General features: G+C 39.1%; 1 protein-coding gene across 2 annotated transcripts in view; it reads left to right on the forward strand.

Moving 5' to 3' along the window:
* The window catches only part of rxraa (retinoid X receptor, alpha a), a 95,032-nt gene that overhangs the window by 64,284 nt on the left and 9,440 nt on the right, over window positions 1-21,308 (forward strand). Inside the window, exons 4-8 of one of the 2 annotated variants that reach the window (XM_086096539.1) lie at window positions 1,194-1,344; window positions 3,644-3,823; window positions 7,663-7,847; window positions 16,452-16,581; window positions 19,253-19,385. In XM_086096539.1, coding sequence (XP_085952665.1) covers window positions 1,194-1,344; window positions 3,644-3,823; window positions 7,663-7,847; window positions 16,452-16,581; window positions 19,253-19,385 — 779 coding nt within the window. The remainder of the gene's footprint in view (window positions 1-1,193; window positions 1,345-3,643; window positions 3,824-7,662; window positions 7,848-16,451; window positions 16,582-19,252; window positions 19,386-21,308) is intronic. The other variant, XM_086096540.1, reaches the window with a different exon arrangement.

Genomic DNA, 21,308 nt, shown 5'->3' on the forward strand with positions numbered 1-21,308 from the left:
TTTTTGCCATTTGGTCAGTATGACAGGCAGTTGTTGATACAATCATACATACAATCTCAACAATTGTATTTATGCTACAACGGGCGGCGTGGCTCAGTGGTAGAGTGGTCGTCGAATGTTTTGAGGGCCTTGCCAGGTGGAAAATTGCTTTATAAATCAAGTACCATAAGCACAGGAATATTACAAGCACACAGTTGACCTCTGACTTAACTGTTCCCTATAGATCTTTTGCAGTGAAAAAGATACATGTATTTTACATAGCATACATTTTACATGTATAGCAACTACAACACATTACAATACAAGCCAAATGCAGACTATTTTTGCCTTTCCTTCCACACCATAATGCTTCTCTATAGCGTTGCTTGACACTAGTCAGAGGATTGATGCTTTTTTCCCCCTGGAATGTTGCCAATGGTGGGCTGCAGTATTCTGTTCCATTCAGTACATTTAGTTTTTTAGGGTAATTTCTATGCTCCCCTAATATTTATCTCTCCTGAAACAGCGTGTAGCTAGTTAAAAAAATAATTTGCCTACCTTACTTCACAGTTTTAGCAAAAGGCAAAGAGGGGTCATCTTCAGAAGAACTTTTTATCAAAGCTCAATTTCAGAGAGAAATGGTGGCCAATTTTAAAGTAAGATTTAAGCTTCCAGATTTTTTTTATGGTCTACCGGTAGATTTTGTGTGTCAATCATTTTTGAAGCAATGGGGCATGTTGAGGATAAATAACAGAGTTCCAATGGTTGAAATGTGTGAGATTTGGCTGTGGAAGGTCAAATCTGAAAAATAACCATCAGAGCCTACATTCATGCTCATTTACAAAGCTATGGACATTTTTCTCAGACTGCCATAACATTGGAAAAAGACAACTTATTTAATTTAACTTTTGGTGGATACACTTCTTCTCGTCTCACATTTGTTAGCTAGTTAGTTAGATAATTTGAGTTTGTTAGTTTGCTATTTAGTTAGCATGAGCGCTCACGTACCGTATGGTGGTGGTTACACTTCAAAAGTGAACATTTCTATTGAACTCCAAATAGCATAACTTGTAAGGCGTTCAAACTCGAAGCTACCACTGTATGCTCCACCAACAGGCCTGTTTAATGTGAAGTGTGTTTGATATCAGTTTTGCTTTCAGCAGGACTGCTTTGTGACCTGTTGCTGTGTGTGTTTGTGTATGTTGATGTTCCAGCTGAACTCGCCGATGAACTCGGTCAGCAGCTCGGAGGACATTAAGCCCCCGCTAGGCCTCAACGGTGTGATGAAAGTGCCCGCTCAGCCCTCTGGCACGGCGCTGTCGCTCACCAAACACATCTGTGCCATCTGTGGGGATCGCTCCTCAGGTAAGATGCTGTAATGATGACATGCTTGATGTGTATCATTATGCATGTCAAATTACATGCAGGAAAAACATAAAGGCCTGCTTGACGATCCCAAATTAGTGGATGTGGTGTGATGTGGTGCATGTTTACTTACTCTACATTGGCAAGAGGTGTAAATGCAGGAGAGACGGCTGCACTTAAGGTAGCTTTGATGGTTTTCTCCATGGAAAATTTAGGAGAAAATCTCGAGCACAAACTGAATTTCAAAGTGATGGAATTGGAAGTCAGTGGAAGACAAACAAACAGTTACAGGATTGCTCCGATAATTTTGGGGAAGCCAGGTAGCATAAAAGCAGAGCTTTTTTTTTGTTATTTAAATCTCCTTGAATGTGTGTGAATTGGCTATGTCCACACTCATCCTACGTAACAGTGTATTTGAAACTGCACAGCACACCTGAAAAAACTGCTTTGGGAGAGGGTTGAAAGAACATTTGTCATAGGTGATTTGTTATGACTCCATTTTGTGGTTGGCCGCTCATTTTTCCTGTGCTATGCTGGCACCGCTTTGCATGCCGGTTTGCACCTGTCTTTCAGATGTGGTATTCAAAAACGCAAATTCAGCCATCGCAATTCATCTCAGATTGTATATTGCATGTTAAATTAATCTACACAGTAAATTCTGTAGTCAGTTTGACTCTATTTAGATAAGGACCAAATAGACTCTTTTAGAGTAATATTTACACTTGGAAGAGAGTAAAATAAAATAATTAGAATAAATAAAAAATAAAAGTGACTCAACGTAGGAACAAACTCACAACCTCAAGCTTGGGAGACAGCCGTCCTACTAAAAACTAAACAAATAAATAAGCCCGGCAGCTCTGCTGTGGGGGGGTATGTATTTAGTTGGTAGAACAGTCTTGAGAATTTTGGGCTAAAGGGTAGTAAAGTCAAAGAGAAGCAACTCTTGAGAAAAAAGCACATGAAAAGAAGTTGAAATCTCTTCATAACCATGAGAAGTGGCAAGAAATACTTTTGAGTGTAAGGGTGCAACCAAAGAAGGCTCTGAAAGCAACTAAACCATCCCTGCTAGCCAGTAACATTTTTCCCAGCCAACCTTCACTAGCATGTTTACAAAAATATGGTAACTAATAAACATTATGGCCTGACTCATCTCTGTAATAACCGGTGGGGTACCACTTTTGTCACTTAACCCACATAAGGAGTCTAATATTTTTAGAGGGTAAATATTAGAATATCACTGCCACAACATTAGGGCTCAACATTTTTTTTTTTAATAATCTATTGTATTATTCGAACTATTAGTCACTCCGGAGAGTGTCACACCAAACAAAATAATGCATCATGAAGAAGAAGGAAAACATATAATATCACATGGGCGGCATGACTCTCCATCTGTGAGATTGTGGGTTCGATCCTCACCCCTGGGGACCATGTCGAAGTGTCCTTGAGCAAGACACTGAACTCTGATTGTGGGCCTGACGGTACCCCGCATGGCAGCAGCCCACCACTGGTGTATGAATGTGTGTGTGTGTGTGTGTGTGAATGGATGAATGTGAGGCTTTGTAAAGCGCTTTGGACACCATATGTTGTAGACATAGTGATATATACAGTATATACAAAAAGTAGTCCATTTATCAATTTCCAGTTAAGGTTCTGTAAACCATTTTAAACTAAAACGTTCCTGTCGCTCAAAGCGGAAGTTTTGTATCCAGCCAGATCTTGTTCACTGCCATCAACATGATGACCTTTGCGTTTTGAAAACTGCATTCTATTACATTGCAACTTTGTTCAGCCCTACACAATACCAATCAAATTCATTCAAAAGCCATCCTACAGCATTGCTGTCACATGGAACCAAAGGGAACAATCAAATCCTTAATATCAAGTCATGCTTCATTGAACTGTGCTTGGAGGCGCTCTCTGTCATCGTTTCTATCTGACCAGAAGAGGACTTACAAAGAATCAGACTGAGCTGAAGAATTTATTGAGTTGATCTACCATAAATAGCAAAAAAGGGATGTTGAGAATAGCGGAGAAACCATTTCCTAACCAACCGTTCCTTATCATAACACAACGCAAATCCGTGGGGGGCGATTCAGCTTGTATCTTTTTCCCACTGCCAGCTCTTGGTACATGTTCCCTTTTTTTGCTTTTTTTACATTTTTAAATAAAACATATTATTATTATTTTTTTTATTATTCTTTTTTTCTCTGCTTTTTGTTGTTGTTACATTGTAGCATGTTGGTGTTGGTTGGATTGTTTATTGACAAACCACACATTTCTGTCTACCCTTCCTCAGGAAAACACTACGGTGTATACAGTTGTGAGGGCTGCAAAGGTTTCTTCAAAAGGACAGTGCGCAAAGACCTCACCTACACGTGCCGCGATAACAAGAACTGCGTCATTGACAAACGCCAGAGGAACCGGTGCCAATACTGCCGCTACCAAAAGTGTTTAGCGATGGGCATGAAGAGAGAAGGTAAAGCACATACCGTTGAGGATAGTCACACTTACGTACTTACACACGTACTTCGACGAATATGCATTTGATACCATTAAACAGTGGGAATAGTCAAACTGTCATATCATCTGGATGGATGGATGGGTTAACTTGTTTTTAAAATACTGGTGAAACAGTACTTATTTAATTTTGCTTTACTTTAATTCATCATCCCAAAATAATATTAATGTCAGACTCAAAACCCCCGCAACTCAACACAGCTGCTATTAGCTAGTTAACATTGCTTTTTAACTATATACAATAATAGTCATAAATTATATAATAATCTTTTTATTTCTTGAAAAACGTGCAAAGCATTTTGTAGTAATCATATTATCTATATTATATATACTATAAAATGTTCTGCTTCAAGCAATACTTTTGGGATAATATTGATTTCTGCTTTTGCAACCCAAAGAAGCCCTGCCGTGCTGGATATGGAAACTCTGTACGAAGTTTATGAGAATAGGCTGTCCTGAGGGAGGCATGTTATGTTGATTGGAGATATGAAAACAGAAAAAGAGGCATGTGAACCTCTTCTTGTAACACATCCTCTGGCTTTTTGCAGTCACAGCCCTGCTGATTCATAGGAACTTGGAAATTGTTTGGAACAGCTTTTCACCCACACAACACATGTATTGTGTGTTTGAAATACATAATTATGAAAATTGAATTGCTTCATTTGTGAAGCGCCTCACATTTGCAAGGAAGTGTATTCAAACGAACTTCCTGCGGGAGGACAAGTGGCGTGTCGTGTTTCTGCTACTGTCCTGTCATGCATTTGAAACAATTTCTGTTTGTGGGGCTTTTGACAAAAATGTGACTTTTATCAAATTGAAATCAGAAACGAGATCTCCTGTAAAACCATGGAGAGTTGGGGTGGGGGGGGTGCTCCTAGACATGAAGGTGTGAATTTTAACACCTCGTGAGAGTGTTAAAAGTATTATCGCTCTCTGCAGCGCTGTTCAGAGCTGTTTCGCACATTGAAAGCACCAATGACTCTTGAAATTATGGTGACCACTGTTACCAAATACAGATATATACCGTGTGAGCAACACATATGGGCAGGAGGCAATGATTAAAGATGTTGAAGGGTGTTAACCAAGAGCATGTGTGTGTACCTGAGAGTGTGACTAAACACTTTCTATATACAAGACCAGTTTGCCTTGACCTTTAGTTGGCCTCCCCTCCACCAGTGAAGGACTCTTTCAAGGTATTATCATTTACCGTCACTTGCCTTACTCACGGTGCTGCCTAAGCCGCCTACTACACCCTGAGGGTAGTAGTTGCAGAACAAGGCAAGTAGTAGCCCAAAAGGCTAAGTGAATCCGCAGAAAGACGAACAGGATTATATAAATTTATACTCTTGCAGTCAGGAGAGAGGAGAAGGAGGAGGGATGAGAGTGAAGTTAACATGATTTCAGCCCTCTTCACCTCTCTCTGACTCCAACACAAGTATTTTACCCTTGGGCTGACCTCCACCGCCAGACAGCAGATCCTCTAAAGTGGGGCCCCTTTCCTTCTCCTCCTCAAACAACCACTGCTACCCCCTTCATCGTGACCGCAGAAACGTATGAAAACAGACCGTTCTGCAAACTCACCGTTGGTTGCGTTTGTGCGTCAGGTCACTTTTGCAGGTGTGCGTGGACATTGAGTGCAAATTGCTAAAAGTCACAATGATGCAACATGATTTTGTGTCAAACCTTTTATTTACCCACAAGGATAAACTTTAAAATAGCTACTCAATTTTTTTTATGTGGTATTTTGATTCAAGTTAATTATACTTTTTTTTTTTAAACATGCACACACATTTGTGCATCTTTTCCTCTCTCCACTCAAGGGTGGAGGTGCGGTTTTTCTTGCCTTAGCCACAGTGAGTCTCGGTGTCTGCTGAGCACACAAACCATTTCCTGTGTCTCCTCGCCAAGCCAATCAGATGACAGAAGCACTACAGTTATGCGCTAGTGTGTGCGACATGTAGAAAAAAAATGGATGTTCAAAACAAAGTCCTCATTGATTTGTGTTGTACTGAAGCTGAGACAGTTTGGCGACCACACGTTAGTGACAGACTGTACTTTGTTTATGTGTTTAGAAATGATTTGTGAATAAAAGGCGCCAGATGTTTGTCATAGATGATCGCATGAAAAACACATTGCTTTGGGAGGAAAAGAGAGAAGTCCTTGAGCATTCCCACAATGCTGCGTGAATAATGCAGATCTGTAGTGTTGGACGGTTTTGAAGCAATTATTGATGACTGAACTCACTTGGATGTGTTTGCTTGTGTTGTGGGTTCAGGGATACTGTATACACTCAAGGCCTTTTGCACATAGTCTGTGTGTAATATTGAGTCCAAGAAGCTGTGAAAAGCTGTAAAACACGAAAAACTTACTGCATCCCCCCCTCCGCACATTTTTAAATATTAAGTTACAGTCCTAGCATAAAGAGAGTTTGCAAACTTGGACGTTGGACCGGAGTGACGAACCATCCTAGGTTAGTTTAGCACTTGCTAGTAGTATGATTAGGGTAACCAGATGTTCACCATTAAAAACTGGGATGCTACAATTACGCTGACAACCAACTCCACGCATTTTTAAATATTAAGTTACAGTCCTAGCACAAAGGGAATTTGCAAACTTGGACGTTGGACCGGAGTGACAAACCGTCCTAGGTTAGCTTAGCGCTTGCTAGTGGTATGATTAGGGTGACCAGATGTTCACCATTAAAAACTGGGATGCTACAATTACGCTGACAACCAACCCCGCGCATTTTTAAATATTAAGTTACAGTCCTAGCACAAAGGGAGTTTGCAAACTTGGACGTTGGACCAGAGTGACGAACCGTCCTAGGTGAGCTTAGCACTAGCTAGTAGTATGACTAGGGTGACCAGATTTTCACAATTAAACACTGGGACACTACAATTACGCTGACAATGAACTCTACAATAAATTGTCACCAAATGTAATCACCAGTCAATCTTTGTCAGAGGTACTACTTTAGCTAATGCTAAATGCTATCTTGGTTGGCACTTCACCAGCGCTAGACAATCCAACGTTTTTTGCTTTGTCTCGGCAGCATGGAACATGGCTGTGTTGCTTACCTCGCGCCATTAGAAACATACCGCCAGAAAAGCTCAGCTTACGTTGGCTCTGACGACCAGCAACCGCAGCAGTAGGACTACATTTCCCATGATTCTTAATCACGGAAGCAGGAAGTAATTCTAGTTCCGGCCTGTTAATGATTAGATGCGAATGAGAATGCAAACATGAATTTGGAAGTAAATAGGAAGTTATTTAACTCTTAGATTCCCTTTTAATGGGTTTATATAAACAGATGGCAAAAAAAACGGGACGCCGGGACAGGACAGATGCGTGATCGAAGGCTCAAAACGGGACTCTCCGGGTCAAAACGAGATGTCTGGCCACCCTAAGTACAACAGACTTGACACGGATAGATTTAAAACTACCAAAAGCAAAACAAACAAAAAAACACTGTGGGTCTGCCGTTGGCCAGTGTACGGCGAGGAATCTTTGAGGTTGAAGTCTTCAGTCTACAGTCTTGGTACACAATGTTTTCAAAAAAGTAAATATGAGGCTTGTAAAAGTGCTTTATGCAGATAAATGTACTGTAAACACACTTCATTTACCATTATGACCAAATTGGATGCTTCATATTTTTTTAACTATAACGTGTTTTTCGGCAAAAGTACAATTAGTAACCCTTTCGAATGAATTCGGGATTTGGTGGATAAATGCTAAATGAATATCTTATATACTGTATGTATATCTTAAATAATAAACAGCAGTAGTGACCGGAACCAGTTTTATTACATGCAGCCGTTCAGGAGGAGCGCCAGCGAGCCAAGGAAAAGAATGAGAATGAGGTGGAGTCGACCAGCTGCGCCAATGAGGACATGCCCGTGGAGAAGATACTGGAAGCCGAGCAGGCGGTTGAACCCAAAACCGAAACCTACATCGACACCAACCTCGGGGTTCCATCCAATTCAGTGAGTTGGCTTTTGTTTGTTTTAATTGTGGTGGTATGCATAGCAAATCATATTTTTTCTCCATATCACATACTATGAAACCATACCAATGTTCACAGGGAACTCATTTGTAACTGTTTGGTGGAGCTTTTAGTTGATGTTTATTCGGGGTGTCAGACGATTAAAAATTGTAATCGTAATTAATTGCATGACTTCAATTGTTAACTCACAATTAATCGCAAAATGTATCTATTCAAAATCAAAATCGGTTTTAAATGTAGAATAAACATTTTTTGCAAGCTTTCATACTCTTGTTAACATAAAAGTGGGGGGAAAAGTTAAACTAATAGAAATATGGCTGCATCTTTTAGTCATTGATACAGTAATTTCATGATAATTCAAAAACTTGAGTTAAAATGTAAAAGATGTACTGTAAAAAACAAGTGTGATATTGATTTGTGTTGATGTCATTTTTATGCCACTAGATGGCATTGAGATTCATTTTTCAAAAATCATTTTCAGTTTATTAAATGTTGTACAATTTTTATTTGGACGTACATTGTTATTTACGTGGTAAGACATTCAGTGCGTAGTGACGTAGAATGGCGTCTCGCTCTCTGCCGAGCAATGTGAAACGCCTTAAAAGAAAGCAAGTTAAGCCTTGTAGCATTCCTAAATTAACAACATGCGATCGGGAGAGTCACCCTGCCCCACACTGTGCCCTCGTCATTCACCAGACGCATTCAAGAGTTTTGATCGTCCCGTTAGGAACGCTACGGAGACTTACCTTGCGGCAGAGAGCCAGCCGCCATTCTACATCACTACGCATTGAATGCGTTGCGACTTAAATAACAATGGCGGCGTACGTCCAAATAAAGTTTCTACAACATGTATTAAACTGAAAATGATTCTTGAAAAATGAATCTCATAGTTATGCTAGTAACAACCAAATAAATAATATAAAGCAAACTTGTCATTACAGCCGGGGTTCCTTTTAAGAGTTATCTAATCTTTAACATGAAGTAACTTGTGAAATTCTGCACTTTTTTTTTTTTTTTGTGAAATACAACTTGACCCTAGTCTCCACAAATATATGCATTATTATTAATCAATATTATATTAAATTAAACTGCTAAATTTTTACGTGTCTGCTGCGACTGGACTACAGGCTTTCCAAGTTAGGGTCGGTTAATCACGTTAAAAAATGAGTGGTGTTAAATTAACTTTAAATTAACTCAAAATTAATTTTGACACCCATGTTTATATGTACAGGTTTTTTGGGGCTTTTCTTTTCGTTTTTGCTTTTTTCGGGGCTTCTACTGCTGTGACTATTATTATATAGAAAGAGGATTATTACTGTAGAATGATACCGTTGCATAAAAACATAAAATATGTTTGGGGAGTCATGGAGCCTGTCAGTTACAATTATGCAGTATGTGTTTTTGTGCACTGACATTTCTCTATAAATATACTGGAGAAGCTATTTTTGGAATTCACATTAGGAATTGGAGTTCCTTCCAATTACTGTGTACTGCCAGGTCTGCACTTGTATTGTTCTTGCACATCGTATTGGCTTTAAATAGAGAATATTTCGATGTTATTATTGAAAATCGCACAGATTTGAAATGTCTTTTGGTCAGAGTAGCACTAGCCGCACCAATTTGAAATGTCTTCTGGTAAGAGCAGCTCCTCTTCAGAGTCCCTTTGACAAGGACTGCTTATGATCACGAGCGTTCTCCTTGCTCACCTTGTATGAGCTCCCCTCGTTGCCAGTCTCGCCCCGTTATCCCCTCTGCAACAGCTGGCCATGTGGGCTGTCTTTGACACAGTAGAGACGGAAAGTGATGAATAATACAACAGGCAGACTGTTCTTGAAAGCATCCCCACATAGTCTCCGCTTTCTCAGGAATTCTGCCGGAGCATGAGAAACATGGGAGCTGTGCAGCAGCCTAAGGAGGGCGAGAGAGAAGGAGGGAGGTAAGGTGAGGCTGAAGACGAAGGTAGTGGGGGAGAGACAGAGAGAGAGCGAGAGCGGAGGGCTTCATCTGGGATTCGTGTGCTTCAGGGGAGGGAAATGTCCTATGAAGTGAAAGTGGAGATGTGAAGGCTGTTATCTGAGTAAATGGAGCTATTTTAGGAGGCCAGATAGACATTTGGGAGATGAGCGTTGACATTAAGGTGTCAGCTCAGACACTCTGACTCACTCATTCACTTAGCGTGTTTAGGCTTTTTTCCACCAACAGTGGCGGTACATAGGGTTCCTGTGGCTCATTGTTGTTTTTCCGTCACACAACAACGGAGAAACATGTATGTATGTATGTCAGATTGATTACTCGGTAGAACTGCACTACAGCGGTAAACAATATAAAACGAACGAAAACCAATGAGAATTTACCGTACAGTATGTTATCCCAGTGTGCCTCTGGTAACATTTTGATTTGTGAAACTACACGGTTATCATTTTATGATGCATGAAAGAAGTACAACTCATGCTTGGACTGACTTGAACACATCATGTGCTATTCGATATATTCACATTATTATTATTATTTTTAGAAATGTTGATACATTATTAGAAAGGTAAGAAGAAAGTTTGCATTACTAGGGGTATTCAGATCACGGTTTTATGGTGAGATCGGCCGGTCTGATCATGTGGGTTAACTGTTTTAGAGTTGATCGATTGATCTGTCAATTATTTTTTGTGGTGAATTAATGAAGCAAATTCTAATACTGCAATATTGCCGTTATTGTTGCATCTCTAATGTTAAGAACCTTGGCAGGGGACGCTACCCTGCACACAAGCTGGTCTCTAGTTGGCTGCAGGCTGCAAAGTACGAGTTTATTATTGGTGGTGAATTTTTTTTTGCAGTTTATAAGGCTTTTTTAAAGTAAGTAATACATTAGCTTGGTGACAAAATTCAGCTGTATACAAAAGGTAGGTATCAAGTTTGCAGTACTCCTGTTGTTCACGTACATATAGTAAAACTACACCATAGCATCATAAATTTTTTATTAACAGCACGTGCTATTTGAAGTAACATGTTGCCATTCTTTATGGTCATACAAGTGCACAAAAGAGGTGAATGCAGTTAAAGTTAAAAGGTAATATAACACGCTACCTTAGCAAAAATAAATAAAAAGTGACGCTGGAGTCTTTAATGCTTAGAATGCGAGTCCCATTCTTGTAACTTTGATATTGTTTTTCATCTTTAAATACCTTGTTGAGGCTGCTCCTTCTTATAGAATACATCTTGATAAGATGGTAGAAAAAAAGTGTGCCAATTGGGTTGAATTCTTAAGCCTCGGGGCCCTTCAAATTTTGAGTTTCCACTGTATTATATTGTAGCATGATTAATTCATTGAATGTGTCTGTATATTGCTTTTTCTCAAAAGACAAAGAAAAACCCTTTGAGGCTGTGCTGTACTTAAAAACGCATGCTTAGATACCTCTGGGATAATAATTTTGGATAACAGTCCACTTAACCAAACTGTGACCTGGGATGTTAGCAAAATAACTGCCTTGCAGGCTGTCTTGACCACAAGGACTCCTCTTCTCTCAAGTCACATTCACTGCCTCTCGACCGCCCTCCCCGCAAGGTCTCCATTGAGAAGCACTGCCCCGTGCTGTAATTAATCACAGGGCCCGAACCATGAGTGCACAACCATGAATGGGCCACCACCACCGTCTAATGGCTGGGGTCTGGCCAAGCTGAATAAAGTGTGTTTATCTCATGGTGACCTAGAACAGAAGTTAAACATGCGTTAGTAATGTGTGCCCAGTCAGATAAGGAGAGGCCTCTTCTTAAGATGGAGGGGAGGCTTTAGTTACCTTAATCCTGCAGGTGTTTTTTCTTCTGGATACATTTTCTCAAATGTCTATGCTCAAGTTTCTGTCAAGCTTTAGTTGATTATCATAGAAATATAGGCAGGAAGTGTTGTGTTATTTAAATGATAATTAACTGATGATTCATCCCTACTCCTGACGTAGGAGTTTCAAAAAAAAAAGTGGGGCACTTGAGTAATTCATTTCTATGCTGATGTGTGAGCATCCAATTTTCTCCTAGTTATCACTCTCTTATTGGCTGGTTCGAGTACAATAATGAAAAATTGAAAGGAAAATATTTTTCCTCAGGCGATGAAATTTTAATAGGAGAACGTGCATGCCTGGCATTTTTTCCCAAACTTGGTCGGATGAACAACCATGCTAGTTGCATTAAACGTTTGTTTCCGTTATAAAAGTTCACATATTTTTTGTCTCGAGCGATGGTAGGACTTGCAAAATTACGTTGCATGCAGTCAGTAACCGTTTCAAAACCCGAATACAGTATAGGCAATATTTGGGTTTTGAAAGGCCATGTTAACACGCACAAAAGCCTGAATATGCCCTTATTCAGATTTTTAGAACCTGAATAGGACTCGTTTTCTACTCCAAATATTTGATCAAACGTATCTGGGGGTAGCTCCTTTGTACGGAACTTTGGTTTGTGTTCTGTGCATGCTCTATTCAAAAGGAATCTTGGTCTGGACCACTTGTATACGCGGCGGCCGTCTTACGTTGCCACTTGCGTAGCTAGGACTACCGTATTTTGAGTTACGGTACAAAAAAAAGAGGACGCTCGGCCTCGAGATGCTTTACTCAAAGATGCCATCATTATAAGCATTTTAATATGTGCCTCATCTGTGGCTAGAAACATAACTCTTTTTTTAAAGTCTTACTTGACAAATGAATAAATAATGACATACGTCTCCGGTTTGCAAACACAGAGCGCTACCGGTGAGCTAAAGTTTTTCGGGTCACCGACACAGGTCAGCACCGTATTTGACCACTCAGGAAGTGAGGTTTTACTAACATAAAAAGCTGACCTACTTTTTTTTTAAAAAGATAATGAAAAACTTTTTAAAATATATAACAATAATAATAGATGCGCACAAAACCTGCCTTTTTTTTCTCCCTACATCCTTTTCAATTGTCTTGGGAGCAGTCTGGTCTACCAGTTGTAGTAGCAAGACGTTGCACATGCTAACTGGTGCCATAAAAACAATGAAAGGTGGATGTTTTCATGAATTTACAAAACAACCCTGGACGACCGGACAGGATGTGAAAAAATGTCCGACCTTAACCCGAATATTGACTGTATGTAAACTAGGGATGACAGGCGATTAAAATCATAATTAATCGCATGACTTTGAGTTAACACGATTAATCACAAATTGTATATCCATTCTAAATGTACAATAAAATGTACAATAAAATGTTTTTTTCTTAGTTTTCACACTTTTGTTAACATAAAAGTGGAAAAAAATATTAGTAAAAAGTATGGCTGTATCTTTTAGTCATTGATGCAGTAAATTCATAATAATTCATAAAATTGAGTTAAAATTAAAAAGATGTACTGTAATGTAAAAACGAATGTGATATTGATTTGTGTTTAGGTAATTTTTCTGCCACTAAATGGCATAATTGCATTTGTAAGACATTGGCGACAGATCAGTGCATTTTTCTTTTCATATTAAGAGCTATCTAATCTTTAACATGAAGTAATGAAATTCTGCACATTTTTAAAAATGTGAAATACAACTTTACCCCAGTCTCTGCACATATATGCATTATTAATACATTTATTACTGCTAAATTTTAACCTGGAAAATGTCTGCTGAGTTGCAACTGTAATCCTCCCAGTACAGGCTTTCCAATTAAGGGGTGGTCATTAATCACGCGTTTAAAAAAATTGTGGCGTTAAAGGAAATGTAAATTAACTCAAAATGAACGCACTAATTTTGACACCCCTAATGTAAACGTAGTCATTGTAGTGAAATTGAGACTTCCCTCTCTCATCTTTCAATGAGCCGCTCCATTGTGACCAGATAACATCCTAAATGCTGCCTGGAGATTTGAACAGTGACTACAGTAATGCGATGCCTGCGGATTGCTGCAGGAAAAACTCCCCTGTCATCTCCACAAACAGAGGCAAAGAAACCGGGTCAGTGTAAACACTGCTAAGATAGTCATGCAACATTCATGAGGCTTGCCGTGTTTAACGACAACTCCGGGACTTGTGTAAGAGGTGAGGTTCAACTGTGTTGCACTGCGAAGACGCATTGTGGTTGCTCTTTGTTTCGACTGGGTCTGCCCTTTTTGCAATGAATTAACTGATGTGCTTTTGAGAGGAAGAACGTCTCACGATATCCGTCATGCCCAACTACACCGTCCACATCTCCCAAGGAGATCACATGCTGCAATATTCATGAGTTGCCAGTATTCACTCTCCTGCTGAAGAATACGACACTACTTTCATTTTCCAAGAGTGTCGTCTTTGTGTCTGCTCTAACTTTTTTTTTTCTTGTTTCCACTGCATCTCTGTGATACTGAGCAGTCAGTGTGAGTTTCACACCGAAGGGAGGGAATATGGAGGACAGACAGAGATGTCTCTGGTCTGCGTGTTACAAAAGGAGGACGTGAGTGGAGGGACGCTTTCTCCTTCATCCTGAACTAATCTCCTCTTGAGAGGTGCAGTTGATAGTTTGGATCCTCCAAGCTTTTAGAATCGATCAACAGGCTTTGGAGAAAGAAACTGGGGAGGTTCTGCCGATTATGTTCGTACGCGAGTTCACACGGGGATACTTCGAATTTAAGCATACTTACCTCATTTAAATTATACACAAAAGCGTGTGCTCACTCTTTGTTTACGGAGGTTCATATCAAGTGTTTGTATTCCTAGGATGGCAGCAGATTACTCATTAGAGATTGGCACAGGAGTTTGGGATTGGAGTGGATTTACACTTTAGTTAGCCGGGTCTGCGCTGCATTACAATCTCAGCACTGTATAATACGCTCTCTGTGGGACAAAGAACAAAGCCTCTGAATATTTGGTTTTGGACACTTTACGACATGCACTCCAGGTCTCGGTTTTCAAACTTCAGATGCGTTGAGATAATAAACACTTAATAATTGATCGAAAGTCCCAAACATAATGTATACATAAATAAGTCATCAGAGTGACTATTGACGGAAGGTTTGTCAATCCGTCACTCAAAGACGCCTATTTTGTTGATGATTAACAATCAATCGGAAACTTCAAAACATTTTTAGCTAAGCATTGTCTGAAGTGGGTTTTTGTCCGTCAATGTATGTTATCGTCAATAGCCGGGTCAGTACTAACAAATCTGGGCATTCCGTCAATGACGGAATATGCGCTTAAATGACGGAAATATTGATAGAATGTCCATCTTGCTGATGAACAAGAAATGACAGAAACATTGACAGACACCCCATTTCACGGAGGAATGATGGATTAACAATTACAGTTTGGTTCGGCTTGAAATACTGACAGATTGACGATAACGAAAGTGTGTTCCAACTGTTGACAAGTGATTGGAATGGAATTCATTGACCCTGCCACTTCTGTAAATCATATAGGTGTAATTGTTAGTTGGCCCCGTAGTTTCCGCTAAGTCGTAATTCTTCACCGTCACAAGACATTTCTGGACTTTCAGAATGTTGCAAAAAGTTAAGTACATAAAATGACCTAATTAATTGTAGAACACATTTTTTAAACTTCTTAAATCAAAACCGCATGTTTTTAAATCCACTGTGCAAATCATAAAAACAGTCATGATCCAGTAAATTCTGAACATAACTTTATTTTCCACATTTTATTCCCCACATTTTATGACTCCGTGTCCCAATATGTTTGTTCCAAAAGTGCAGCGGCGGGCAATACATTTCCCTATGTAAGAAACTGGCACATGCTAACCTTAGTTGTGTTCATGTTTAAGCATGGCTGGTCTTTTCTTTATGTTAATCAGTAAATTGTATTGTTTTTATGAGGGATGTACAATACAACTTTTTTTTTACAGCCGATCATTCTCCATGATTTTTCATGAATCGCATTTCGTCATTGCACTGCCAAAGTGAAAAAAAAGGCTTTATAAAAGCCTACTCAGTGTCTTACATAGCATACTTGGAAAAATATTGCTGCCTTCATCTGCGTGATCATTTCTCAAAGCTTTTACGCTCATCTGCCCTCATAGCTTGAGTGGCTCTAATGAAGGGAAATCAATAGATTACTTTTCCTGCTTGATTCATGCACACTTTTTTTTCCACATAGAAACTAGCCTGTGTTCCTATTTTGCCAGCGAGATGGACAAGGCGACCTTTTTCCGCCCCAATTCCAAGAACTGCCTGCTTTTATCTTCTGTCTATATCAAATTTTCTACCACTAAAATGGTGACATTAACAATATGTAAAGGATGTATAGAAACGGTGGAGCCATGACCAATCTGGAGATGAAGTCACATTAAAGCTGTTGTGAAATGTCAGCTTGGGCCTCTTGAGCTCTACCAGCGATCCAAACAGCTGCTTTGTGTCTGCTGAAAGAGCCACAAAAAAAGAAGTCTGCTTAGTGAAAGTATTTTTTTTCTGCAGTGTTCATATAGAGATAGTGCTCAACAAATGTATTGGACCACCAGCTGCCCGTATATTTTAAAGAAAACAATCATTCCCAGGTTTATTTTGTATGTTTATGTAATTGTAATACACAAGTATGTAAAAGCTTTTTAATCCAAAAACTATTTTTTTTAAATCAAATAACTAACTCAGGTTCTTCTGCCTTTCCTTCTTTGCAGCCCAACGACCCGGTGACAAATATCTGTCAAGCCGCAGACAAACAGCTCTTTACGTTAGTCGAGTGGGCCAAGAGGATTCCTCACTTCTCTGAACTGCCGCTCGACGACCAGGTCATCCTTCTACGAGCAGGTCTGTTAAAAATCAACACAATAAAAAATATTATTATGAGACTTGAAATGAAGACAGAATATAATTTCTCTAATTCATAGATACTTAATGGATGAAGTCTTACGACCCATATTTTTCATCAATGAGAGTTCAAGTTGAATCTACAGTATATGATTCATTTTAACCACAGAAACCTTCCGCAGGAAGTCTTGAGAAGTACGAGATTCATAAGAAAAATGTTTGTTTCGATCACGGAATCCACTGTCTTATTTAATTTACCCAACAACAAAAAAGCCCTGTACGTGGGGTAGTGTTGTCTAAAGTTTAAAAAAACAAAAAAACGTTGGAGGCAAGTTCTTCAGTTGTGATTATTTCTGATTGACATCTTGCCACATTTAGTTTATCTGCCATGTTTTAAAGGCTACAGCTGGATGCGTTTGGTGGGGAAATTTTGAACTGTCCCACAGACCACAGCCCTCAACTCCAAACGTTCTACATCACTGCCATCCCCTGCTCCAACCTCACAAATGTTCTTCTGGATGCATGGAAAAATTGTACAGATATACTGTATATCTTTTTGAAAGTATTCCAAGAGCCAGTCATTTTCATGGCCTGGCGTTCAGCTACTTTTGTCATAGTATATACTGTATTTTCTCCACGTAAGCCAAATATATCATTGCTGCTTGAATCCCACTTCACATAGTAAATATGTTGCCAATTCCTGTAAAATCCTATGGATTCTTTCTTTTCTTTGTTTTGCAAAAAAAAAAAGTGTTACAGAGTGCTTAATAAGAAATTAGAAATATTCACATTGTTTAGACATTTACCAGTACCTAGGCAGTCAGCACCTAGGAGTTGTTAAAAATAATAATAATAATAATATCACTTATTTATAGCGCATTTCATATACAACCTAACTCAATATGTTAATACCATTTAAAAACAGGAAAAAAATCATAAAAGCAAAGTAAAAGGAAAGAAATTGTTCGCTAAAAATCTAAAGTGTTTAGCGCGCAAGAACAAGATTTTTGAAAACATTATTTTAACATAAAGACAGACCAATTATTAGCCAGGCCAATTATGGGTCTTGATATTCAGCATTTTGACAAATATCGGCATCAGTGTTATTTAAACAAATCTGACGACTGATACTATATTAATTGAAAACTGGAAACTATTCAGAGGACTATTTAATTTTCTGTTAACTTTATAAGAGATGCTGCTAACCCAAGGAAACTCTCTGCACCATCTGTTTTTGCTTGAAATAATAAATAAAAATGCGTACATGGAAATGATACATTTCAGATATTTTGAAGTTTTGGAAAACTGTTCACTGCAGAAAACTATAGTGAGGCATTTGCTCAAGTTTTTATTTAGCTTTTTAAGACATGCTGATGACCTTGGCAACTCCTTGGACTTTGTGTTAGAATTGTAAAACAAAGCTGGCTATTGTCTAAGAAAAATCTGAAAAGTTGTTCATTAATTGTGTTTTAAAGACATTTTAAAAAAAAGTTAGTTTTTTACGCTAACATGAAAATTAATATCGACTGCGAATAAACCTCCTTGACATTGGTATCATTATCGGCCCTGAAAAATCTTTCGGTCTAACTCTATTTTGAAAATACTTTGAATGAAAATATACGCTATAGTATTACAGTATTTTACACAAGTTATAGAGAAATTATACACGCACCTGTATTATACACGGGTGCATATATAATTTTATAGTAAATTTGTCGCCGACTAATTGGTCCACCAAGATGTGGTGTTTTGCATTTTTAAAAACACTCTCCATTCTCACACTGTTCGGAGCCACGTGTTGCTCTCAGTGTCCTGTGACTAGAACAAGAGGCAAAGAGAATTGTGTCTTTCTGATATGTGTGTAGACGCTCATGATCATACAAGTAGGGATTTAAAACAGTGTGACTTGTCTGTCACTTCTTCTCCATTCACCAACATCACACGCAGGAGGGTCTTTCAGGGTCTCCCAACACATTGCCCCTGTTGGCTGCCTGTCGCTCCAAATTACACCATTATATTCCTAATCCACCTTGAGGAAAAGAAATGCTATTACACACCCCCGAAATCAAAACACATCCTCCCATCAGTCTTTATGCTGTGCACACACAAGTGATGGAGAGACTTCAGCCAAGCAGAGAGATCGAGAGAGACATTATTCCAGAGAGCTCGTCTCCTCTCAGCTCTCAGGTTTTCTATAAATAACCGCTTTAGTTCTGCTGTATCACAGATAAAAGAAACCCGGTTCCTCTCGTACCGAACTCAACTCTGGGGAGAGGAGGCGAGTGTTGCCAGGCAGAACTGTTAAAGGAGCCCTGTCACTCACAGATCAGCGTCTTGTGTCTTTGGTGCTCTTGGTGTCAAGCCCCTGCTTTGGCACATCAAGCCTGTTGTCTTTATCGTGTTGGCAGCCACAGTTCATCCCTTTTACACGCCTGTCTCTTCAGAAAGTATGAATCCAATGTCTTAGTAATAACCCGATGCCGGTTCTTGAGAACCCTGAGCGCTTTCACCACGCAGCTTAATTGAATCATTGCGGTTCTCCCCCCACACCCGCCCTTTGTTGTCACTTTCATTTAGCCTGAAAGCACTGTGAACTTTTGTACCGGGATTTGCCTGTTTTCTCCCACTACTTTGCACTTTTCCTCAATCCCTCTCACCATTTTCGCCACAGGTTGGAACGAACTCCTCATTGCGTCATTTTCGCACCGCTCGATAGCCGTTAAGGACGGGATTCTGCTGGCAACCGGGCTGCACGTCCACCGCAACAGCGCCCACAGTGCGGGCGTGGGAGCCATCTTTGACAGGTCTGTGGGGGTTTTGAAGCTTATTTCACCTGCCTGTTTTTGATGTGCATCACAATATTGAATGTAAAAAATAAAATAAAATAAAAAAGTTACTTATGTTGTCCGTGGGGCTAACTAGTACCCATTGGTGCATTTTTTTTGGGGGGGGGGGCAGTGCACATGAATCAGAGCAAAAAGGAAACTGTGTTTGCAGTATCTTAGTAACTCACAGTGTCCTATCACTAGTGAACTATTACTAGAACAGACCCGTGGGCTACTCATGTTGTCCTTAGAGCTGACTACTGACTAGTATCTGCTGGCAGTTTTTTTTAAGGACAGTGCACCTGAATCAGAGCAAAAAGGCAACTGTGTTTGCAGTATCTTAGTAATTCACACTGTCTCATCTCTAGTGAACTATTATTAGAACAAACCCGTGGGCTACTCATGTTGTCCTTGGGGCTAACCAGTATCCGCTGGCACTTTTTATTTTCTCGTAAGGATAGTGAACATGAATCAGAGCAAAAAGGCATCTGTGTTTACAATATCTCATCTTGCTCCCTTAAGCAGAGGAGAGAAAGACAAACTGATAAAAAGCACACCGTGACACATCTTATAAATAGCTAATTTAAAAAAAACTATTTACATTTACATATACAAATAATACATGTTCTATTATTGTCATTGTTGCAATGTTTGTCATGCATTTTATATGCAAAGAAAAAAAACATACATTTATGAAAAATAATGTATTTCTACGCTAAGATGGTGGATGGAAGAAAAAATTCATAAAGCAAATTGCGGAAGGGGGTATGGGGGGGAACTATATTTGTTTTGAATAATGAGATTGTCATTTGCTTTTCCCGTAAGCGCGGGAGAACATTAATTACTGAAATTGTTTGTTTGTTTTCTTGGAAAAAAACACACACACACATTGCTTAGGTCTAATTATAGCAGAAAATTAATAAGGAAATGTTTTCAATGTATATGCAAAGCCACTCATTTTTCTTTTATTATCTTGCCTATCATCTATGACGTTAAGATAGTGTTTTATGACTTTTAGATTTTACATTAGAGGCTCCACTGTCATGTTATTGTCACATGTTTCTTTTTTTTTAATGATTTGCATTGTTTGAATTACTTTGTTAATTTAGCTTACTTATCTCACAACATATTAACCTAAAACACTAAACAATCAAAAACTATTTCTAGTTCACAGCATGTTAGAAGAATTACATATGCCAAACAGTGAAGGGCATGAGAAAAAGAAAAAAAAGAAAAAGAAAAAAAGCCACGGCCAGTGAAGGAACCCCCCTGGTGACTTCTGTTGATATTTCAGGTCAACAAATTGTCACAGGCTAATATCTCACAGGCGGCTGCAGCATCTGTTGCAGTGTTTTTCGATGATTTATGCTGAAAAGTATTTGCATCTTGCCGTTTCTTAAATGCGGCGACACGCTGCTTTCATTTCTTTCATGACATTAGGTAACCCGGCACAGTCTAATAAGATCCAATGTAAAAGCTGTGTTAAACATTTACACCGATAATTTTAACTCATTTGCGACCCCAAAACATATAAATACGTTCTATTTTAAATATTGCCAGTCACAAAGACGTATTTATACGTTTGTGTGTTTGTTTTTATGCTAGAGCATACAGAAGGCTTTGATGCAGCCTCCTAAGTGCAGAGAACAGGTGAAGCAATGATAGTAATTACAAAAACGGCCAGCAAGTGGCAGCAGAGTATAAGAGATCAACCAGGGCCATGTTGCAACAAGCTGTTTTCCCCGCAGTTTTAGACAGATTTGTGAATAACGATGAAACTTAGCTATATTCTTATGCTAATTGCTGCAAAACGGAAACAGATAGAAATATACGTTTTTTCCTGATGAAAGAAGAGACTCTAATCTTTTGTTAGGTAGGTTCCAGGTTTTTATAGCAATAGAA

The sequence above is a fragment of the Leptonotus elevatus genome, chromosome 15 (genome assembly GCF_054856555.1).
Source record: "Leptonotus elevatus isolate MCC_2025b chromosome 15, RoL_Lele_1.0, whole genome shotgun sequence".
In the NCBI taxonomy this organism is placed as follows: domain Eukaryota; kingdom Metazoa; phylum Chordata; class Actinopteri; order Syngnathiformes; family Syngnathidae; genus Leptonotus; species Leptonotus elevatus.